Genomic DNA, 20,368 nt, shown 5'->3' on the forward strand with positions numbered 1-20,368 from the left:
GTCATGATCATGGCAGATCAAAGTCATGAAGAAGAAGGCAATCCAAATTTCACAAGGTCATTACTTGTTGGAATTATGATAAAAAGGGTCACTACAGTAGTCAATGTAGAGAACCAAAGAAGAAGAAGGAAGAAAATTTAGCAAATGTAACTGCTGAACAAGTTGGTAATGCACTAATTTGTTGTGCAGACAGTCTAGTCGAATCTTGGATTCTGGACTCAGGTGCATCCTTCCACTCTATATCATGCAAATAATTATTGTATATTTATATTTCTGGAAAATTCAGGAAGATTTATCTAGCAGACGACGAATCTATGGACATTTCAGGAAAGGTGAAGTTCATATAAAGAATTCATAAGACACGCTATGGAAATTAAAAAATGTCTGACATGTTCCTGGCCTTAAGAAATATCTGATATCTATGGGTCAGATTGGCAGTGAAGGATATACAACAACATTTGGTAACGGATCGTGGAAGATAACCAAAGGAAATTTGGTTGTGGCACGAGGCTTAAAGAAGTGAACACTGTATGCAACTACAATACAGAGAGATACTATAGAACCAGTTGATCATGGTCATGATACAACATTATGGATCCAGAGGCTCGGGCATATGAGTGAGAAGGGAATGAAGTTTTTGGCATCCAAAGAAAAGTTGCCTAACCTAAAGCATGTTGAATTAGGTTTGTGCGAACATTGAATTTACGAGAAACAAAATAGAGTTGGTTTCTCAAAGGCGGGAAGGACGCTAAGAAAAGAGAAGCTGGAACTAGTGCATACAGATGTATGAGGACCAACTCCTGTAACTTCTTTAGGAGGCTCACGCTATTATGTCACCTTCATTGATGATTACACAAGAGAGGTATGGGTTTATTTTCTAAAAAATAAATCTGATATGTTTGTTACCTTTAAAAGATGGAAAGCTGAAGTGGAAAATCAGACAAGTCTAAAGTTAAAATGTCTGGAGCCTAACAATGGAGAAAAGTATGATAGTCAAGAGTTTAAAGCATTCTGCTATGATAATGGGATCCGAATGATCAAGAAAGTTCCTGGAACACCGAAACAAAATGGCGTTGCTGAGAGGATGAACAGAACCCTGAATGAACGAGCCAGAAGTATGAGAATATATTCTGGATTGCCAAAGTATTTTTGGGCCGAGGCTGTTAACATGGAATCTTACCTCATAGACATGGGACTCTCTGTACCGCTGAATTTTGAAATTCCTGAGGAGGTATGGACAGGAAAAGAGGTAACTCTCTCACATCTGAAATTTTTTGATTGTGTCGATTATGTGCATGTAAACTCTAATGAAAGAGATAAGCCTGATCCTAAAGCCAAGAAATACTTCTTTATTGGCTATAGTGATAATAATTTTGGTTATCGATTTTGGGATGATCAGCATAGAAAGATCCTAAGACATAGGAATGTCACATTTAACGAAAATGTGATTTACAAGAACAAGATTAAAGTAGAACCAAACAGCATCGACAAACAGACATCTGAAACAGTTGAGTTAGCAGAAATCTCAGAAATGAAGGGGCTAGAGGGATTACAACTGATTCTGAAATTGAAGATGGAGAACTAAAAGCCGAATCTGGATCAGAACCAGAACCAAAACCAGAGATAATGCAGAACCAAATCTGGAGTGAGGACTTGAATCAAATTCGGGATCAATTACTCTTGAACCTACATTAAGGAGATCTAAAAAGAGTCATGAATGCTCTAGATAGGTTAATTATCTCTCTCCACTATTTACTTTTAACTGATGCTGGAGAACCAGAGCATTTTGTTGAAGCAACGCAGGCGATAAGTGGAAGCTAGCCATGAAAGAAGAGATGAATTCTCTTTAAAAGAATAAAACATGGATACTTATAGAGTTACCAAAAGGAAAGAAAACATTGCAAAACAAGTGGGTGCACAGAGTGAAGAAAGAGCATGATGGTAAGAAGAGATACAAAGCACGATTACTAGTAAAAAGCTTTCAGTAGAAGGAAGGAATTGACTACACCGAGATTTTCTCTCCTGTAGTCAAATTAACTACTATCAGGTTGTTTCTAAGCATCGTAGCTGCAAAAAATTTTCATTTGGAGCAGCTAGATGTTAAAACTGCTTTCTTGCATGGTGATCTTGAAGAAGATATCTACATGAAGCAACCTGAAGGTTTTCAAGTTTCTGGTAAAGAAAACCTTGTGTGTAAGTTAAGGAAGAGTTTGTATGGTTTGAAATAAGCTCCCCGACAATGGTACACGAAATTTGATGGATTCATGTATAACAATGGTTTCATACGATGTGAGATGGACCATCTCTGTTATATAAAAAATTTGGATAAATCCTATATCATTTTACTGTTGTGCGTTGATGATATGCTAATTGCAGGATCTAGCATAAAAGTGATCAACATGGTTAAGCAAAAACTGGCGGATGAGTTTGAAATGAAAGACTTAGGACCGACTAAGCAAATGCTTGAGATGAGGATTAGGAGAAACAGGTCTAAAGAAACCTTAAAATTGTCTCAAGAAAAGTACATACAGAAGGTACTAAGCAGGTTCAGTCTTCATGATGCAAAGACCAGAAGCACTCCACTCGGAAGACATCTTAATCTGACGAAGGACCAATCGTCTAAGACAGATGAAGAAAGGGTGTACATGTCCAAAGTTTCATATGCTTCAGCAGTAGGAAGTTTGATGTATGTTATGGTTTGCACTAGACCTGACATAGCCCATGTAATTGGAGCTGTCAGTAGATACATGTCAGATCCAGGAAAGGAGCATTGCGAAGGTGTAAAATAGATATTGCGATATTTCAAAGGCACCCCATGTGTGACACTTTGTTTTAAAATGATCAATATTATCTTACAAGGTTTTGCTGATACAAATTTAGGCGACAATCTAGATAGTCGCAAAAGTACCACGGGCTATGCGTTCACCTTAGGTGGTACTGCTGTTAGCTAAATGTCCAGACTTCAGAAAAGTGTTGCTCTATCTACCACAGAAGCAGAGTACATGGCAATCTCAGAAGTTGGAAAAAAGATGATCTGGCTCAAGAACTTTTCTTAAAGAGCTAGGTAAAGAGCAAGATAATTGTGAGCTTTTTAACGATAGCCAGAGTGCAATTCATCTTGCCAAGAATCCAGTACTTCATGCAAGATCAAAGCACATCCAGTTGAGGTATCATCATATGCGAGAGTTGATAAGTGAATGAACTCTTTCCCTGCAGAATACCAGGATCGAAGAACCCGTCAGACATGTTGACCAAAGTTGTTGCTGTTGACAAACTGAGGCTGTGCACCGCCTCAATTAGCCTTCAAGATTGATAATGTGAAGGCGCCATCAGATAATAACAAATCTTTTTTTCAATTTTCTTTCTTGATGTATATGGGTTTGAGGGGTAGAATGAAAGGAATAAACCCAACTATAAAAGAAATAAAAGAAAGAAATAAAAGAAAGAAGATAAAGGTTGTAAAAGAAGACAAGAGAAAAATAGAAGAAAGAAAACGTGGAAAAACAATAGCTGTAAAAGAAGACAAAGAGAAAAAGAGAAGAAAGAAAACGTGGAAAAGTCAAAGTTGGCAGGCTGCAAATGTGAAAGAAGAATTTGGCGTGCAATTTGCGGTGTCGTCCTCTTCGTATTCACATTCGCTGAAAATTTTCTTTCAGCAAATGCTCTGCCTATAAATAGGCATCCTCTTCTACAATTGTAAATCATCCCTCAACTTCCTGTTTCTCTTCAATTAATAAAGAACTATTCTTTGTGTGGTCGTGGAGTAAGCAAAATTGTCGAACCACGTAAATCTTGTCTTGTCTTGTACAATTTATTGTTTTTCTCTTTTAAATATTTTTTCCCTTCTATTAATCTGACACGCTTCCCAACATGGTTAACCATGAACTAGTCACGAGTTCTCAACTAAGTTGTTTAGATATAGAATTTCACCTTTAGTTGGGGGTTTCGATTTAAAAAAATGTGGTATAGGTTCATCTCTCGATTAATTCAGGTTTAAGGGAGGGTGATTGGAGGATGATTGGGAGTTTCGTTTAAAAAAAATGTGGTATATGTTCATCTCTCGATTAATTAAAGTTTAAGGGAGAGTGATCGAAGGGACCCAAACTTTTGATCTCTTCTCTATTGCGAGAGGTTTATTTCGTATCAAAAATATGTTGGGAAGGTCAGGGAAGATTAATTGGATAAATTCCACTAGGCATCCCACGAAGCAAGTGGCAAGGAAGTGGAGATAGTCCAGTTTAAATATTCCATCCTAATCATACTTTAGAAGATTATTTTTTAAATTAATATATAATAATGATTTTCTTTTCTTCTGCGCTTTTAAGAGATGCAGGCTACTTTAGATAATTTATTGAAGGAAATAAATTAAACTTTTGAGGATATATCTAAAGACTATATAACAAGTATTTTTTAAATTTTTAGACAATTTATTTAACTTAATTAACAAAAAATAGGAAATGTCCAACTAGAAGACAAAAAACTTTCACATGCTCATGCAATTCTAAATTATTATCCTCGGTCCATATAATCTTTTAAACTTCTTATACACCTTAAAAATGGGGCAAGCACATATAGCCATTTTTTGAAATGTTATTTAGAAATTAGCCAATACTTATTTTTATTTTGAAATTTTAAACTAAAAATCTTAATTTCAGAATAACTCAAAATATTTTTATCCTAAAAAATTAAACTGAAAATATAAAATTCAGGACGCATTGGCTAATTTCTAAATAACTGTCCTTTAGTGACCACCTGGTGTTATTTCTACCCTTAAATTTAATAGCTTTAAAAAAATATTGCTTTAAAATACTTTATCTCTCTCTCTTATGCCTCATTTAATTTACAATAAAAAAGTATGCTTCTTATTTCTTAACCTTAAATTAAATACTGTTGAACAGATACAGTAATATTTGAGATAGTAATAATTAAACAAAAGAAAAGAGGGATAAAACGTACGACGTCGTTTCAAAAACTTTGAATACACCGAAAGGCAAACCAGTGGTATCCTGAAAAACTACGCTAAAATTTGGTGTAAAATGGAGATGTTATCTAAAGAATGTAGATGTGTCTTATACCTGCAATGTGTCAATTATCCAAGCGTCCCCTGCTGTTACAACTTTTGCTGTTTCTTTTAAAAATAAAAAAAAAGCAAACACTTAAACACAAATACATATAATTTCCTAGCTTTTAAGAAAATGTCATGGTTTTAGTATTTTCTTCTCCAAATCCCAAAACTTCAATTTCTATTTCTATAGTAGAAAAGGAGTTATACACAGTAGATTGAATAAGGAGACATGGAAAAGCTCTATAAGGTTTCTGGTGGAGATGATTTAATGGAGTTTTATAAAAGAGAAATTGGGTTTTCTCATCCCAGAAATTTCTCTCGTCGAATCTCTGCTTCTGAGGTTTGATTTTATTCCCCAACTTTTATTATAGCTAAAATCGTCGTGTCTTTGGATTTGTTATTTTGGGTCTGATTTTTGTGATTTTTTCAGCTGATTGAACTGTATATGAATACTTTCTCTAGTTTGATCAAATTCTTTTTTAGTATGGTCAGATAAACTCTATTTATGTACTATTACTACTACTACAACAACAACTACGCCTTAGTCCGAAATAAGTTGGGGTCGGCTCTATAAACTGTGTTAATCCATTTAAACTCATCTCTTACAGATGACTGTTATAACTGATTCAACTAGCTTGGAGATGAGGGCTAACTGATAAAAAACAACAAACCCAGTGAAATACCACAAGTGGGGCTAACTGATAATGTGTACGTAGACCTTACCCCTATGCGGTTTCAGGTAGATAGAGGGCTAACTGATATAATGGTGAAGTATTCCGTCAAGCATTGAAAAACTCTCTCTCTCACACACACACATACACACACAAAAAGAACAAACAAACAAAGATATTCGACCTGCTAATGTTTGGTTATGCTGATATAGTCGAGTTGTGGAGATGACTAGATTAATACCTACAAATGTTTTTGGATTAGTACTGACAAGTTTATTCCTAGTTACCACTTTCTAACAACTTAGCATCAGTAGAGTGGACTTGAGTTTTTTTTTCCTTTTCAATGATTTTCAGAATTTTTGGGGACTTTGGGACTAGAATTTTGAATCTGTTTAATCAGATTCCTTCTCGATGGCGATATCTGATGTGAAATTGTTGTGACTTACAGTATGCCAAGATAGATAAATAATGGTGCCTTTCATACTCTGTAATGATCAAGTCTCTGTTATTGCTTAATTTTCGTATAAAGTCATACTTCAATATGCAAAGTTTTCACATTTAAGGTGAAGGTAATTCAGATCCATGAGGAAATTTATTCGGTAAATAATGAAGATAAATGATGATACTATTTATCTTAATGTGGAGTTTTATTCAAAAAGATAAATAAATAATGATGCCTTTCAGCTTTAATGACAGTCTCATCTGCTACTTATGTCCGTGTAACTTCATACTTTTATATGTAAAATATTTCACATTGATGTGAAGGTAATTCAAAATCTATGTGGAATTATATTCAGCTATGTCTAAGGTGCTTGAAAATTCATGTGCCCTAGAAATTTTTTGGCTGATACATTGTGCGCCACTAGTTCATTTTGTAATCTTGTGAGTCAGGCTATGGTCAAGCGACTGGATTTATATGGCAAGTTAACTGGTCATGAAGGATGTGTAAACACAATAGACTTCAATGCCACCGGTGATGTACTTGTCTCGGGTTCTGATGATAGAAGAGTGATACTATGGGACTGGGCAACGAGAACCTCAAAGTTGTCTTATCCATCAGGTCACATGGACAATATATTCCAGGCAAAGTTCATGCCCTTCGCGGATGATCGTAAAATAGTAACTGCATCTGCTGATGGTCAGGTATGTTTGCCATCTTACGCACTATAATATATGGAACATGGGAGACAGGAAACATAGAGCAAATGTTTTATTGAATGGTTCTGGCAATAGTATTTAAATGCGACATTTTCTTTTGTCCAAGTATAATTTCACACATTTGTTATCTGCATATATATACATTCAGCTGTAGTTTCTGTATGATGAAGCGATACTTTAGATCTGCTGAGTCTGCTACTTCATATCTCTAATTTGACAAAGGCCAAAGAAGATGATTGTGGCTCTGACTCCTATGTGCTTATTTCAACGTATTGCAAGCACTGCTGCAGGTGAGGCTTGGTTTATTGCTGGAGAATGGTCGGGTAGAAACAAAAAGAGTAGGTAAGCACCAAGGTCGTGTACATAAGCTTGCTGTGGAACCAGGAAGTCCCTACATACTTTATAGCTGCGGTGAAGATGGTTTTGTTCAACACGTAGGTCGCCACACGCTTCTTTACTTGTTACATTGTTCTCTTTTCATGTTATTTTGCCGTGACTTGCATTATTGTGCAGTATGATCTGCGCAGTAATTCTTCCTCAAAGCTTTTACGTTGCTCGTCATTTGCGGAAAACAATAAGCACTCGAGCAGCATAAGGTTGAATGGCATTGTGATAGACCCAAGAAATCCTAACTACTTTGCTGTAGGAGGTTCCGATGAATATGCACGTGTATATGACATCAGAATGTACCAAATGGATGCAAGAACCAGTTCAGATAGGCCGATCAACACATTTTGTCCTCATCACCTGATTAAGACAAATGATGTTCATATTACAGCACTGACTTACTCAAACACAAGTGAATTGCTGGTTTCATACAATGACGAACTGATATACTTGTTTCAGAAGAACATGGGATTGAGTCCGGCTCCTTTGTCTTTGCAAGGTGAAGACTTGGACAAGCTGGAAAAACCACAGGTTTATTCAGGACACAGAAATTCACAGACAGTTAAAGGAGTGAGTTTCTTTGGTCCGAATGATGAATATGTATTGACCGGGTCTGATTGTGGGCATATATTTATCTGGAAGAAAAAGGACGCCAAGCTTGTCCGATTGATGGTCGGTGATAGGCACATTGTAAATCAGCTTAAGACCCATCCCTGTATCCCTGTTCTTGCTACATGTGGAATAGAAAAGACCATAAAAATTTGGGCTCCCACATCCAAAGATGTTACTCGTTTGCCTCCTGATGTTCAAGAGGTGCAAATTCTAGTACTTCAGTTAAAGTTTTCATGTTTGTCTAATACCTGATGACTAATGATTATTCCACTTTGTCTTGATCTAAGAAGATAATGGAAGCTAATAGGCGAGGCCGAGAGGACCATTCAAGGGTTACACTCACCCCAGACATGATAATGCATGTTTTACGTCTGCACAGGAGGCAAGCACTGGCTTATATTGAGAGACGAGAAAATTCGGAGGATGTTGATAGTGACGAAGATGAAGGGGGAGGCGCTTTCATGTTAGGGTTCTCAGATGGTGAGGAGGGAGAAAACTCTGAATGCAGTATTAGCTAGTCCATATGTTTCTTATCCGCCGGCACAATTTTCTTTTTCTGTTTTACTTCGTCTCCTCGCTAAGGGCCATTTTTACTCCTATCATGGCTCGGTCAGTTCATGCATCTTATAGTGGTTGAGCATTCACATGTTCAGGGAACTTCTTTAAAGATGGTGGCAGCTGCCATTTCCAGCAAACATGGTTAATAAATGGGTGGTTTAATATGCAGCAATCAAATTGAATAGTTCACATGTAAATTCTTCTATCCTATCCTGGCCAAGTATGAGAGATTGGTTTAATCTTGAAAGTTCGTTCCTGTTTAGAATCCATCATTTACGTGGTATATGTGCTTGTCCTAATGTGGAACCATGTTGAGCGGACTTTTCAAAACAGTTGTCGCACCCGTGTTGGATCCTCCAAAAATGTATTTCCTCTGTTCCAGTTTATGTGAACCTATTTCCTTTTTGGTTCGTACAAAAAAGAATGATCCATTTCTAAATTTGGAAATAATTTAGCTTAAACTTACAATTCTATGCTTAATGAGAATTTTATAACCACACAAATACTCTTGGTCTCTTTTCAACTTGTTTAGGACCACAAATTTCAAAAGTTTTCGTTTTTTAAAAGTTTGTGCCTAGTTAAATAGGTTCACATAAATTGGAACGGAGGGAGTACTATTTTTGGAGGATCCAACACGCACCCATATACATTTTCGGAGAGTCCGAGTTACATAGATGTTAAATTCATCTAGAGTCCACTTAAGTCCAAAGCGACTATATGATCTTGCATGCTAACCAACACCAAGAGGTTCTGCTTTATGTGATTAATAACATTTAATGTCTGCTCTAGGAATCTTCTGAATAGCAGTGGATATACAAGTATACTCATGATATTAAAAATAGTCATATTGTTTTATATTGTATGGAGGCGAATAATACACTTTGAAAAAATTTCAGAGTGGAAACATGGTATAGTTTGCCTTGTGGTTTAGCTTATATTAAAACTTGAGTATTACTATTCCATGGAATCTTCTTGCACCAATTTAAGCCCTTTTGCCTGTATTTTCTTTCTTATTTAAAGAACTCATATGCTCGAGCTTATCAACTCATGTAACTGAATAAGGCACGATATCTCACACTATGACAGATGTATATGCTTCTTAAATTATACTAACAAGTACTCCTTTCATTTACTGGGCATATCATTTGGTTTGTCGTCCATATTTTTGTACTTGTAAAAGGAGGCAACCACAAGGAAATAAATGAAGTTTACTGATCCCAGGATACAACAGAGCCAGAAGACATTGTCCATTCTTCCATCATTGATATTGTCAGGCAACCATCCTGATTGTCTTTGAACCAGATCAATCAACACGTTCCCCAAATAGAACGCGATGCCAATAAACAACAAAACCATTGCAGTCGAGGTGTTCTTCAATGATGTTGGAAATTCTTGGTAAAAAAACACGGTATGTCCTGGAAAATGGAATCCTTCTCCGATTCCATTCAAAGCAAGCTGTGGTAATAGCCAAAAGACCGATAATGGAACAATGGCATTCTTTTGTCCTTGGAGATGGTGTGATCTACCTATCCTTAGTCGCCAAGACTCCACCAGCGCGGAAGCAGCCATGCACGCTATAGTTAGTGCATGGCCTATTCCAACGCGCTGAAGAGGGGTGAGAGTAAAACTTGTGTACTTAGCTAGAAAAGGGTTGAGTAGCCGGTCTATGAACGATATGGTTATACAAGTGAACAACAATATGAAGACTAACATAGAACCAGCTGGGATCTCGAAATGAGGTCCCATATGTCGATCCATTTTGAGAGCCTAAAGTGTTAACAGGCTTAGTTGCATGACTAGTTGTGTGGATATAAGTAAACCACTAGCCCACAGAGGGAAAAGCTTGATCAAGCTTTTCAAATCTTCAACTTGTTGTACTGTACATAGTCTCCAGGGGTTCCTTATCGAGCCATCTGATTTGATGTCTCCCTCAGTAATAAAAGCTGCACAATTCAAGAACCTGTACAACATGACTAGATCAGCTAATGAATTTGACAGAGGAAAATATAAGGAGAAACATCACCACCACCACCACCACCAACAACCCAGTAAAACCCACAAGTGGGGTCTGGGAAGGGTAGTGTGTACGCACACCTTACCCCTACCTCGAGGGGTAGAGAGGTTGTTTCCAATAGACCCTTGGCTCAAGAAGACGAAAAAGGACAATATATCCGTGAAACCAGAAAAATAACAACAGTGTTGAGTTTGCTAACAATGTTGAGTGTTGAAAAACAAGGGGAAAAGAGATTTACTTGAAGAATTTGCTAGGAATTGGAGATGTTGTTGTGGTTTTGTCACTTGGATCATGGTAATAGCGTTGAGCTTGTTCCGAAAGAGGGACTCTCCATTTCCTAATAGCAGCGACAATAACACGCGCTAAGTTGATGAAAGGGCTACATCCTTGTTCCTTAACATGACGATAGAAACTTTTTCCAGCAAGAAATATTGCCAAGCCATAGATATACCTAAACCCCATGGCCAACCGATATTGTCCTCAACGTATACAATGAACGCGGTGCTTAAAGCCCAACACAAGTAAAAGATGAATATGTACCAATCAAAGAACATTGATTGATGTTTTGGCTTGTCAAATTGATAAGCTCGCATGGGCGCGATTGTAAAACGTGTACCTGCAATTCCTATAGATGCTAATGCTAGTCCAACATACAAAACTACATATTGTTTTGTTGAGGGGTTTGTGCAGAGGTTGGATCCATCACCACATGCTGCAGGTCTTAATCCATCAGTTGCTGCTGTCAATAGTAGAACCATTATACCCTACAAAATCAATATGTGGTTCTTGAATCTTTTTCTATTGTGTAGATAGAAGATGAATTTAATGAAAGAGTTAGTTGGTATTTACCAGAGCAGAGACAAGAGAAGAAATCCAAATGACTGAAAAACAGCCAAGATAAGAGTCAGCAATGATTCCACCAAGAATTGGGAAAATAGTTGTCAAGCCATTGACCACATTGAAAACTTTAGCAGCAGCAATGCTCTTCATATTGAACTCATTTATTAGAAAAACAGATTGCTCGTCCACCCTCCAGCCGCGAGCGATAAGCCCGCCATAGTTGCTGAAAATACCAATCAAAATATTCAACATTTGTTACATTGTCTCAACTCTTAACATGGAGTCTGCAGAAGTGTGTTCAACTGAATTCGTTGCTTTCAACTCGAACCATGTATACATGACATAATAGATCGCGCCATTCTGAATCCACAAACTCTAAATCCCGCATTCGACTCTTAACTGAAGGACAAAGAGACAATGGGACATACCTATAATAAAGGGGAAAGTTATCCATCCACCATTCTTTCGACCCGAAGAGGACTGCATTGCTACTTCATCAACATGACTTGCTGAATTTTCCATAGCTAGCTGCAAGCAGGGGCGGAGCTAGCGGGTGCGTCCAAATCTAATAACTTTGATTCGAACTTTATATTTTTATCTTAAAGAATTCATTAAATATATAATAAATTATTAATTAGAACCCAATAAATTAAAACGATTAGAATCCCGAACCAATAAGCTTGAAATTCTGGTTCCGCCTCTGGCTACAAGTCAACTTGAGAGATGAAACTATGTTTGTTTCTACTTGCTATGAGTTCTTCATTTATAATAGAAGGCAAAGTTTACCTAGACTTGCACGCCATATTTTCACCAAACTTTTTAAAAAGTTGCAACAATGACTATATATTATTTGGAGAATCTAGTTTAATCAGACATCTGAAAAAGGTCAGATATTCCTTATTGTCCAGTGAGTCAGTTTCGGCATCTTAACTACTTTCCCAGAACTCATAAGCTATAAACTATGATAGGTGATATTATTTGTTTAAATGCAGTCCAAATAAACAAAAAGTTAGGCGTACCTAAAGTCAGAATAAATAAAAGGAGATGAATGCTAAATACTATAGAATATTAACGTGTGTCTGTTTTCAATAATTTTTGGAGGACTTAGCATTAAACTATAGAAAGATGAACAGAAAGTCATCTCCTGAATACAGTTTACTGTAATTTTTTCCCTAGAAAATGATAAGAAAGTACTATCAAGTTGGGTATTTTTCCACTTCATCAAAGTTTAGAAAATGCTGGCACCGTAATATTAAAATGAGTCAATTAATGCATAGAATAATCGTTGATAATTTACTATCTTAAAAAAGCACCTTTTCAAGCAATGATGAGAAAATATCAACTCTTGTTCTCTTATTTTTAATGATTGTTGTATCCGTAATCTAAGATGATTATTGGACAAGAGGCGGGCCCACATTTAAAGGTTGCATATGCACTTTTGCATTCAATCAAAATCTGCTTTGTATACGAGTGTCACTACTAGTATATCACTATATTTTTTAAAACCATATATATGTACACATGAAATTTTAAAAGCCATATATATATTTTGGGTGCCAGTGATCCCTTTCTATACAACGTAAGTCTAACTCTAGATACATTCAGAATGGAGGAGTTCATTATTCAGATGGTCACACAACTATTGGAAATTACCTATTAAATCATATTTCTTTTGTTTGCAACAGAAAAGTCTCGCTTAACTATTTCTATAACACTCACAAGATCACTCAACTAGATTTCTCAAACTTTCGGTGGCCAAATACCTATTTTACCCTCTAAATTATCAACATTTATCTCTTTTCTTGATTTACGGGTGAAAAAGAAAAAACAATCAACTTGGACCTTTTGACAATGCAAAGTAACCACAACATGCCTCCTGTGTCCTGATTTCAATTCACTAAACCAGGTCCGACTCAAATTCATTCATTTACTTAACATTTTCAGTTGATCTACATTGACAATGCTTAGTGGCAAATCTGCTAACTGATAATTTTGTTGCAAAAAATACACCATTTTACACCTTTTGTTGGTAAGCATTCACTCATTTAAAGGCTTCATCTCTTTCTTATGGTCACTCAATGGAGATGTTCGCCTTTGTTTGGAATGAAGATGGATAAACAGGCACTTGAGTCTGGAACTAATGAAATTCCGGGAAAACATGGAAGCGGCTTCAATCAGTTTATCAGCCTAAGTCTTCACTTTGTTACCTGTGTCATTCAGAACCCGCTGGCTCCAGAAAAAGGGGGGGGGGGCAGCTCCAGAGTACCATGAAAACTATACATGCTTCTTCAATTATAACAATGATCATTTACTAGGCACATCATTTGGTTTGTTGTCCATATTTTTATACTTGTACAAGGAGGAAAACACAAGGTAATAAATGAAGTTTGCTGATCCTAAGACACAACAGAGCCAGAAAACATTATCCATTCTTCCATCGTTGATATTGTCTGGCAACCATCCTGATAGTCGTTGAACAAGATCAATCAACCCGTTACCTATATAGTACGCGATACCAATAAACAGCGCAACCATTGCAGTCGAGGTACTCTTCAAAGATACTGGAAATTCTTGGTAATAAAACCCCATATGTCCTGGAAAATGAAATCCTTCTCCAATTCCATTTAGAGCTAACTGTGGCACAAGCCAGAAGACTGACATTGGAACAATGGCACCATTTTGGCCTTGGAGATGGTGCGATCTAACAAGCCTCAGCCTCCTGGACTCCGCCAGCGCGGAGACAGCCATGCTAACTATAGTCAGCACATGGCCTATTCCAATGCGCTGAAGTGGGGTGATAGAAAAGCGAGTGTACTTAGCTAGAAAAGGGTAGAGTAATCTGTCAATGATTGATATCATTATACAGGTAAATAACAATATGAAGACTAACATAGAACCAGCTGGGATCTCGAAATGAGGTCCCATATGTCGATCCATTGTGAGAGCTTGAAGAATTAGCAGACTTGATTGCATGACTAGTTGTGTGGATATTAGTAAACCACTAGCCCATAGAGGGAAAAGCTTGATCAAACTTTTCAAATCTTCTACTTGCTGCACTGTACATAGTCTCCAGGGATTCCTAATCGAGCCGTCTGATTTGGTGTCTCCCTCAGTAATAAAAGCTGCACTATTCAAAAACCTGTACAACAGGACTTCATCAGCTGATCATTTTGACAAAGAGTCTAAGTAAGCAGAACGATAACGAAAATGGAGGTATACTTGAAGAACTTTGTAGGAACCGGAGAGGCTGTGATTGTGGTTGTATCACTTGGATCATGGTAGTAGTTTTGAGTTTGTTCCGCAAGAGGGACTCTCCGTTTCCTAATGGCAGCGACAATGACACGTGCTAACTTGATGAAAGGGCTACCACCTTGTTCCTTAACATGGTGATAGAAACGTTTCCCAACGAGAAACATTGCCAAGCCAAGAATGTTACAAGCCAAAGAGATACCAAAACCCCATGACCAACTAATATTGTCCTCCACATAAACAATAGCCGTGGTGCTTATTGCAAAGGAAGTGTAAAAGGCGAATATGTACCAATCAAAGAATATTGCTTGATGTTTTGGCTTATCAAATTGATTAGCTCCCATGGGCGCAATTGTAAAACGCGTACCTGCAACCCCTAAAGAAGCTAGTCCCAGAGCCACATATAATACTGCATACTGGTGTTTTGAGGGGCTTGTACAAAGACTGGATCCACCATCACATGCTGCAGGTCTTAATACATCAATTGCCGCTGTCAATAGTAGAAGCAATATGCCCTGCAAATGCAATCAGGGAATCAATACGTGGTTATTGGGTCTTAAGCTACAGTCAAACCTTTCTATAAAACCTCGTTTGTTTCGATATTTTTTGGCTGCTATAGTGAAGTGTTGTTATATAAAACATATATTATAATATAACATAAAAATCGGTTTCAAGAAAAACTTGGCTTTTATGGTTAATGACTGTTATATACGGATGCTGTTATAGAAAGTAATTCTGACTATATTTTGAAGAACTGAAGATGAATCTATTGAAAGAGTTAAGTTTTATACCAAAGCAGAGACAAGAGAAGAAATCCAAATGACAGAAAAACAGCCAAGATAAGAGTCAGCAATGATTCCACCAAGAATTGGGAAAAGAGTGGTCAAGCCATTGACTACATTGTATACTTTAGCTGCTTTGATGCTCTTCATGTTGAATTCATTTATCAAAAAAACAATCAGATTGCTAGTCCACCCTCCAGACGCAAGCGATAAGCCCGCCATAGTTGCTGAATTAACCAATCAAAACATTCAAGATTATCAGTCTCACATATCTCAATCTCCACATGGACCAATTAAAGTCTTAACAATATGGGGGTAGGCAGCAAGGTAAACAAAGTAGAGGCGGATAATCCATGTTGCATGGACTCTCCAAATTGCTACCGCACCCTATTAGATCCTCCAAAAAATACACTACTTTTGGAGGATCCGACATGCACCCAACAACATTTTCTGAAAGTCCGAGCAACTTAGGGCGGATTTGACGAGTTCAATTAAACTCAGTGCTTTCTGCTCGAATCATGTATACATATGTAAAAGATACTAAAAAGATGTATATACATAATAAGTTACGCCATTTTGAATCCACGACCTCTAAATCCTGAATTCGACTTTTAATAAAAGGGTGAAAAAGGTTACTCCATTATTTTCCTTGAGCCGAGGGTCTATTGGAAACAACCTCTCTACCTTCACAAGGTAAGGGTAAGGCCTGCGATTGCGTACACACTACCCTCCCCAAACTCCACTTGTGGAATTACACTGAGTTTATTGTTGTTGTCGTCATAAAAGAATGAAAAACATACCTATAATGAAGGGGAAGGTTATCCAGCCACCATTTTTTCGACCAGAAAAGGACTGCATTGCTGCTTCATCAACATCTCTTTCTGAATTTTCCATTTCTAGCTGCAGGTCAACTTGAAAGCAATGATATTTGTTTCTACTTGTTATTTGTTGTTTGAAGTTTTAATAGCAGGCAAAGGTTATCCAAGACTGGAACGCCAGACTTTCACCAGCATTTTTATAATTTGAATGATTGGAATATGTTATTTTAAGAAATTGACCTAAACTAATGTGTGAGAAGAGGTCATATATTCCATATCCTCAATGATTTAGTTCCTGGACCTACCCAACTCTTTGTTAACTTCTGGTCCATGAAAGAAAATATTTTATTATAATTTTCTGAATGATCTCTACAAGTTCTCCATACTGTCTTCACATTTAAAATAAACTAGCAATACTTTATTTATAATAATACGAAATCTATTTCAACTAGAAACAAAAAAAAACTTATTCCTATATAATTCTGACTAAAAATTCTATTTCAGTATGAATTAGATAAACTTGTAAATATCAAATCCTAAACAATTTAGGTTTACTACTACAACTTTAAATTAGTTTTCCAATATTCTCCCGTAATTCAAAGTTGTATACATCTGACTTTTTTGTTGTGTGTTGGAGCACTTCTCTCCAACTTCTTTTGTTGAAGCACTTGTCTCCAACTACTGTTGATGTACTTTGCCACCAACAATCAATTTTGTTGAAGTTCGTTGATGCACTTTGTCACCAACACTCAGTTTTATTGAAGCACATGTCTTCAACTTCAGTTAATACACTTTGTCACCAACATTCAATTTTGTTGAAGTACCTGTATTTAACTCCCGTTGATGCACTTTATCACCAACGTCCAATTTTATTGATTCACATGTAATCAACTTCCAACTTTTTTAAACCTCTCTCTAACTTTCACTACTAGAAATCCGGTAAATACCAACCAAAAAAACCGACCAACTTTGGTCGGTTATGGCAAATTACCGACTAAAATGCGACCAAATACGCTTGGACGGTATTTTGATGGTCGTTTTAATATACAGACCAAAGTTAGTCAGAAATTACCGACCAGCGTTGGTCGGTCAATTAAATTCAAAAAACAATATTGCAAAAAAATCCGACCAAAGTTGGTCCGTATTTTAATTATGTAATCAAAAGATTCACCATCTGAGAATCGAACCATACTGTGATAGGATACTATTCTACCACTAGACCATTGGTGCATTTTGTTTTAAGATTGTCTTTTTTTTATTTATACTCTTTAATTGTATCTTCGCATGAAAATAACCGACCAAAGCTGGTCGTTTTTGTTAAAAAATAAAATTACCGACGAAAGTTGGTTTTTTAAAATGACCGGCCGACTTTGGTCGTTTTTTTTTAAAATTAATTTTTATTTATTTTAATTGCAAAAACCGACCAAAGTTGGTCGGTTTCTTGAAAAATAAATTTGGCGGGACTCAAAAATAGTTTCTCGCATTTTTGCGCCAAAGAAAACCGACCAAAATTGGTCGGTTTGTAAAAAAAAAAAATTAAAATATTTTGAAAAAACCGGCCAACTTTGGTCGGTTTTTGACCGGTTTTTTGACCGACCAAAGTTGGTCGGTTTTTTTTGGTCGGTATTTATCGAATTTCTAGTAGTGTTTTAGAGAAGGTTCTTCCTCTTATGCCATATTGGTTCGTACCTCTTTTAACTTGCATTATTTTTTTCATACATATATCACTGGCTTGACGTTTGCCAACATAATCTTTGGCCAGAGGGTTGCCATCATAATCATTGGCTAGATGGGCGGCACATATTGGCTAGCGCCGCCCATGGGCAGCAAAAGCTATTTGATTCATGAAAGAAAATATTTTATTATAATTTTCTAAATGATCTCTACAAATTTTCATACGTCTCCACATTTAAAATAAACTAGTAATACCCCCTATTTATAATAGTACAAAACATATTTCAACTAGAAAAAAGAAAATTTATTCCTATACAGTTCTGACAAAAATCCTATTTCGACATGAATTAGATAAACTTGCAAATATCAAATCCTAAACAATTTAGGTTTTCTATTACAATTTTGAATTAGTTGTCCAACAGTCCATTTGTTTCAGTTTATACGACACTCTTTTTATTTTGATACGATCAAAAGCGTTTGACATCATTTCATTTTATAGAACTTTCAAAACTTTGAGAAACTCACATATGTATATCAAACTATCCAACTTCATGGATGCTTTCTTTATCAAACTAATTTTTCAATTATTGCTTTAATATATTTCTTTCACCAACACTACTATAATATATTGGTCAAACTAATACTATAAACTCACCATCAAATAATGTCATATAAAATGAGAGCGACATAATATTATTGGAAATACCATTTCCTTTTGAAAAGGAAAATTGTTAATTCTTTATCCAATAGCTTGCAGTCTTGCACACCCATAAATTATACCAAAAGTACAAAATACAGCATTTTACTTCATAAAAAAGTTAACGTGTTTGTCTTTAGCGATGAAAAAAGTCAATAAGATTGTCCAATTTTCAATCGTAAATCACACATAGGACATATATTGCCTTTCTTTCTATAAAATAGTCTATGACTATGATTAGAGAGATTTAAGCACTAAATATATTTATATAAACGCTGAAGGTAAGCTTACCTAAAACCAGAATAAAGAAAAGGAGGGTGAATGCGAAATGCTACCGAATATCAAGCAAGTTGCTTGATTTACTCGTTCTCAATAATTTTGGGAGGGGCCAGATGTTAAACTTTCCAAACATAAGGGAATTCATACAATAAAATAAATGACAGATCGGTGCACTAAGCTCCCGCTATGCACGGGGTCTAGAGAAGGGCCGGACCACAAGGGTCTATCGTACGCAATCTTATCCTACATTTCTGCAAGATGTTGTTTTCACGGCTCGAACCTGTAACCTCCTAGTTACATGGAAACAACTTTACCAGTTATGCCAAAGCTAAATGAAAGTCATACAATCCTAAAAATACTTTAGTAGTTTACTCTTACGCAATCATTAGAAAATATCAAGTTGGCTATTTAGAAAATGCTGGCACCACAATAGTGATTACCCAACTAATGCATAGAATAATCTTAGATAGTTAAAGCAATGATGGGCATATTTCAAGTTTGTAATTATAGCAAAGATGATTATTTGACCACACCCGGCGGTGGAGTAAGCTCCCGTTATACGCGGTGTTCGGAAAAGGAACGGACGGATTATTGGACCACACCAAGTTTGTAATTATAGCAAAGATGAGTACTGGACCATACCAACCAACCGTGCACAGGATTATTACTCTTTGAACCACATCAAGCACTGGATTTCCAATATAGTAAGCAACGCGAACATACATTGCAACAATAGCAGTCGAGTTACTTTTTAAGGATACTGGAAATTCTTGGTAATAAAATCCACACTGTCCTGGAAAATGAAATGCTTCTCTAACACCAACAATAGCTAGTTGCGGCACAAGCCAAAACACTGACATTGGAACTATGGCATTTTTCTGACCTTGTAGTTGATAGGAATTCACAAGTTTTAGCCTCTTTGCGGAGACAGCCATGTCAACAATCGTGAGCACGTGCCCAACCCCAAGAGTGAATTTCTGTTTATGAAAGTAATGGTAATAGAAGTAAATATCAATACGAATATGATCATACTACTTGCTTTAAAGTAACAGAACAACACTCACTTTAATGTCACCAACTATTTTAAATTGATGTATCAGGAGGAAGAAAGTGGTTCATACTTGAAGAATCTTATAGGAATTGGAATAGCTATTTTTGTGATTTTGTCATTTGGTTCATTCTAATAGTGTTCAATTTGATCTGAAAAGGGGCTCTCCATTTTTGAATAGCCGCGAAAATGACACGAGCCATGCTTATAAAAGGTCTGCCTTCGTGTTCCTTGACATGTCTGATAAAATCGTTTGCCACACAAGAAAATGACCAATCCAAGCATGTTAAGTATGGCTGAAATCACGTACCCCCATGCCCAAATAACGCTATCTTCGACGTAGACAATGACCGTAGAGCTTATAACTCTAAGAAAACTGAGTAGATAATATTGACAAGGAAAAAACGGAAATAAGAACAACTTATCGATAAATACTGTGTTGTGGCAAGCCACTATCTTGAAAGCGATTTCGGCCCGACAAGGTACAAATCGTTAAGACCGGTCGCTTCCCAAGAT

At 36.5% G+C, this 20,368-nt stretch overlaps 2 protein-coding genes and 2 pseudogenes across 2 annotated transcripts; 1 reads left to right on the top strand and 3 right to left on the bottom strand.

The window, feature by feature from the left end:
- The first annotated feature begins 5,144 nt into the window (after window positions 1-5,144).
- On the top strand, window positions 5,145-8,698 carry LOC104242197 (uncharacterized). Its single transcript, XM_009797221.2, has 5 exons — window positions 5,145-5,405; window positions 6,628-6,879; window positions 7,185-7,328; window positions 7,408-8,094; window positions 8,184-8,698. Exons 1-5 carry the CDS (start codon window positions 5,295-5,297, stop codon window positions 8,409-8,411), a joined length of 1,422 nt encoding a protein of 473 aa, XP_009795523.1. The 5' UTR covers window positions 5,145-5,294; the 3' UTR covers window positions 8,412-8,698.
- A 762-nt stretch (window positions 8,699-9,460) lies between these two features.
- Window positions 9,461-11,570, bottom strand: LOC104242195 (protein NRT1/ PTR FAMILY 2.6-like; annotated as a pseudogene).
- Window positions 11,571-13,568: 1,998 nt separating this feature from the next.
- On the bottom strand, window positions 13,569-16,312 carry LOC104242196 (protein NRT1/ PTR FAMILY 2.6-like). The gene is made up of 4 exons (XM_009797220.2): window positions 16,137-16,312; window positions 15,346-15,563; window positions 14,525-15,069; window positions 13,569-14,444 (listed from the first exon to the last, which is right to left on the bottom strand). Exons 1-4 carry the CDS (start codon window positions 16,228-16,230, stop codon window positions 13,610-13,612), a joined length of 1,692 nt encoding a protein of 563 aa, XP_009795522.1. The 5' UTR covers window positions 16,231-16,312; the 3' UTR covers window positions 13,569-13,609.
- Window positions 16,313-19,900: 3,588 nt separating this feature from the next.
- The window catches only part of LOC138881758 (protein NRT1/ PTR FAMILY 2.6-like), a 65,914-nt pseudogene continuing 65,446 nt past the window's right edge, over window positions 19,901-20,368 (bottom strand).

The sequence above is a fragment of the Nicotiana sylvestris genome, chromosome 11, assembly GCF_000393655.2.
Source record: "Nicotiana sylvestris chromosome 11, ASM39365v2, whole genome shotgun sequence".
Lineage (NCBI taxonomy): Eukaryota > Viridiplantae > Streptophyta > Magnoliopsida > Solanales > Solanaceae > Nicotiana > Nicotiana sylvestris.

Excerpts from the sequence above, each read along its gene's own strand:
- LOC104242197 (XM_009797221.2), top strand. The coding sequence starts at position 5,295 with ATGGAAAAGCTCTATAAGGTTTCTGGTGGAGATGATTTAATGGAGTTT. Across the intron at positions 5,406-6,627 it reads GTCGAATCTCTGCTTCTGAG|GCTATGGTCAAGCGACTGGA; the intron begins GTTTGATTTTAT and ends CTTGTGAGTCAG. Across the intron at positions 6,880-7,184 it reads CTGCATCTGCTGATGGTCAG|GTGAGGCTTGGTTTATTGCT; the intron begins GTATGTTTGCCA and ends GCACTGCTGCAG.
- LOC104242196 (XM_009797220.2), bottom strand. The coding sequence starts at position 16,230 with ATGGAAAATTCAGAAAGAGATGTTGATGAAGCAGCAATGCAGTCCTTT. Across the intron at positions 15,564-16,136 it reads AACCTTCCCCTTCATTATAG|CAACTATGGCGGGCTTATCG; the intron begins GTATGTTTTTCA and ends TGGTTAATTCAG. Across the intron at positions 15,070-15,345 it reads CTTCTCTTGTCTCTGCTTTG|GGCATATTGCTTCTACTATT; the intron begins GTATAAAACTTA and ends TTGCATTTGCAG.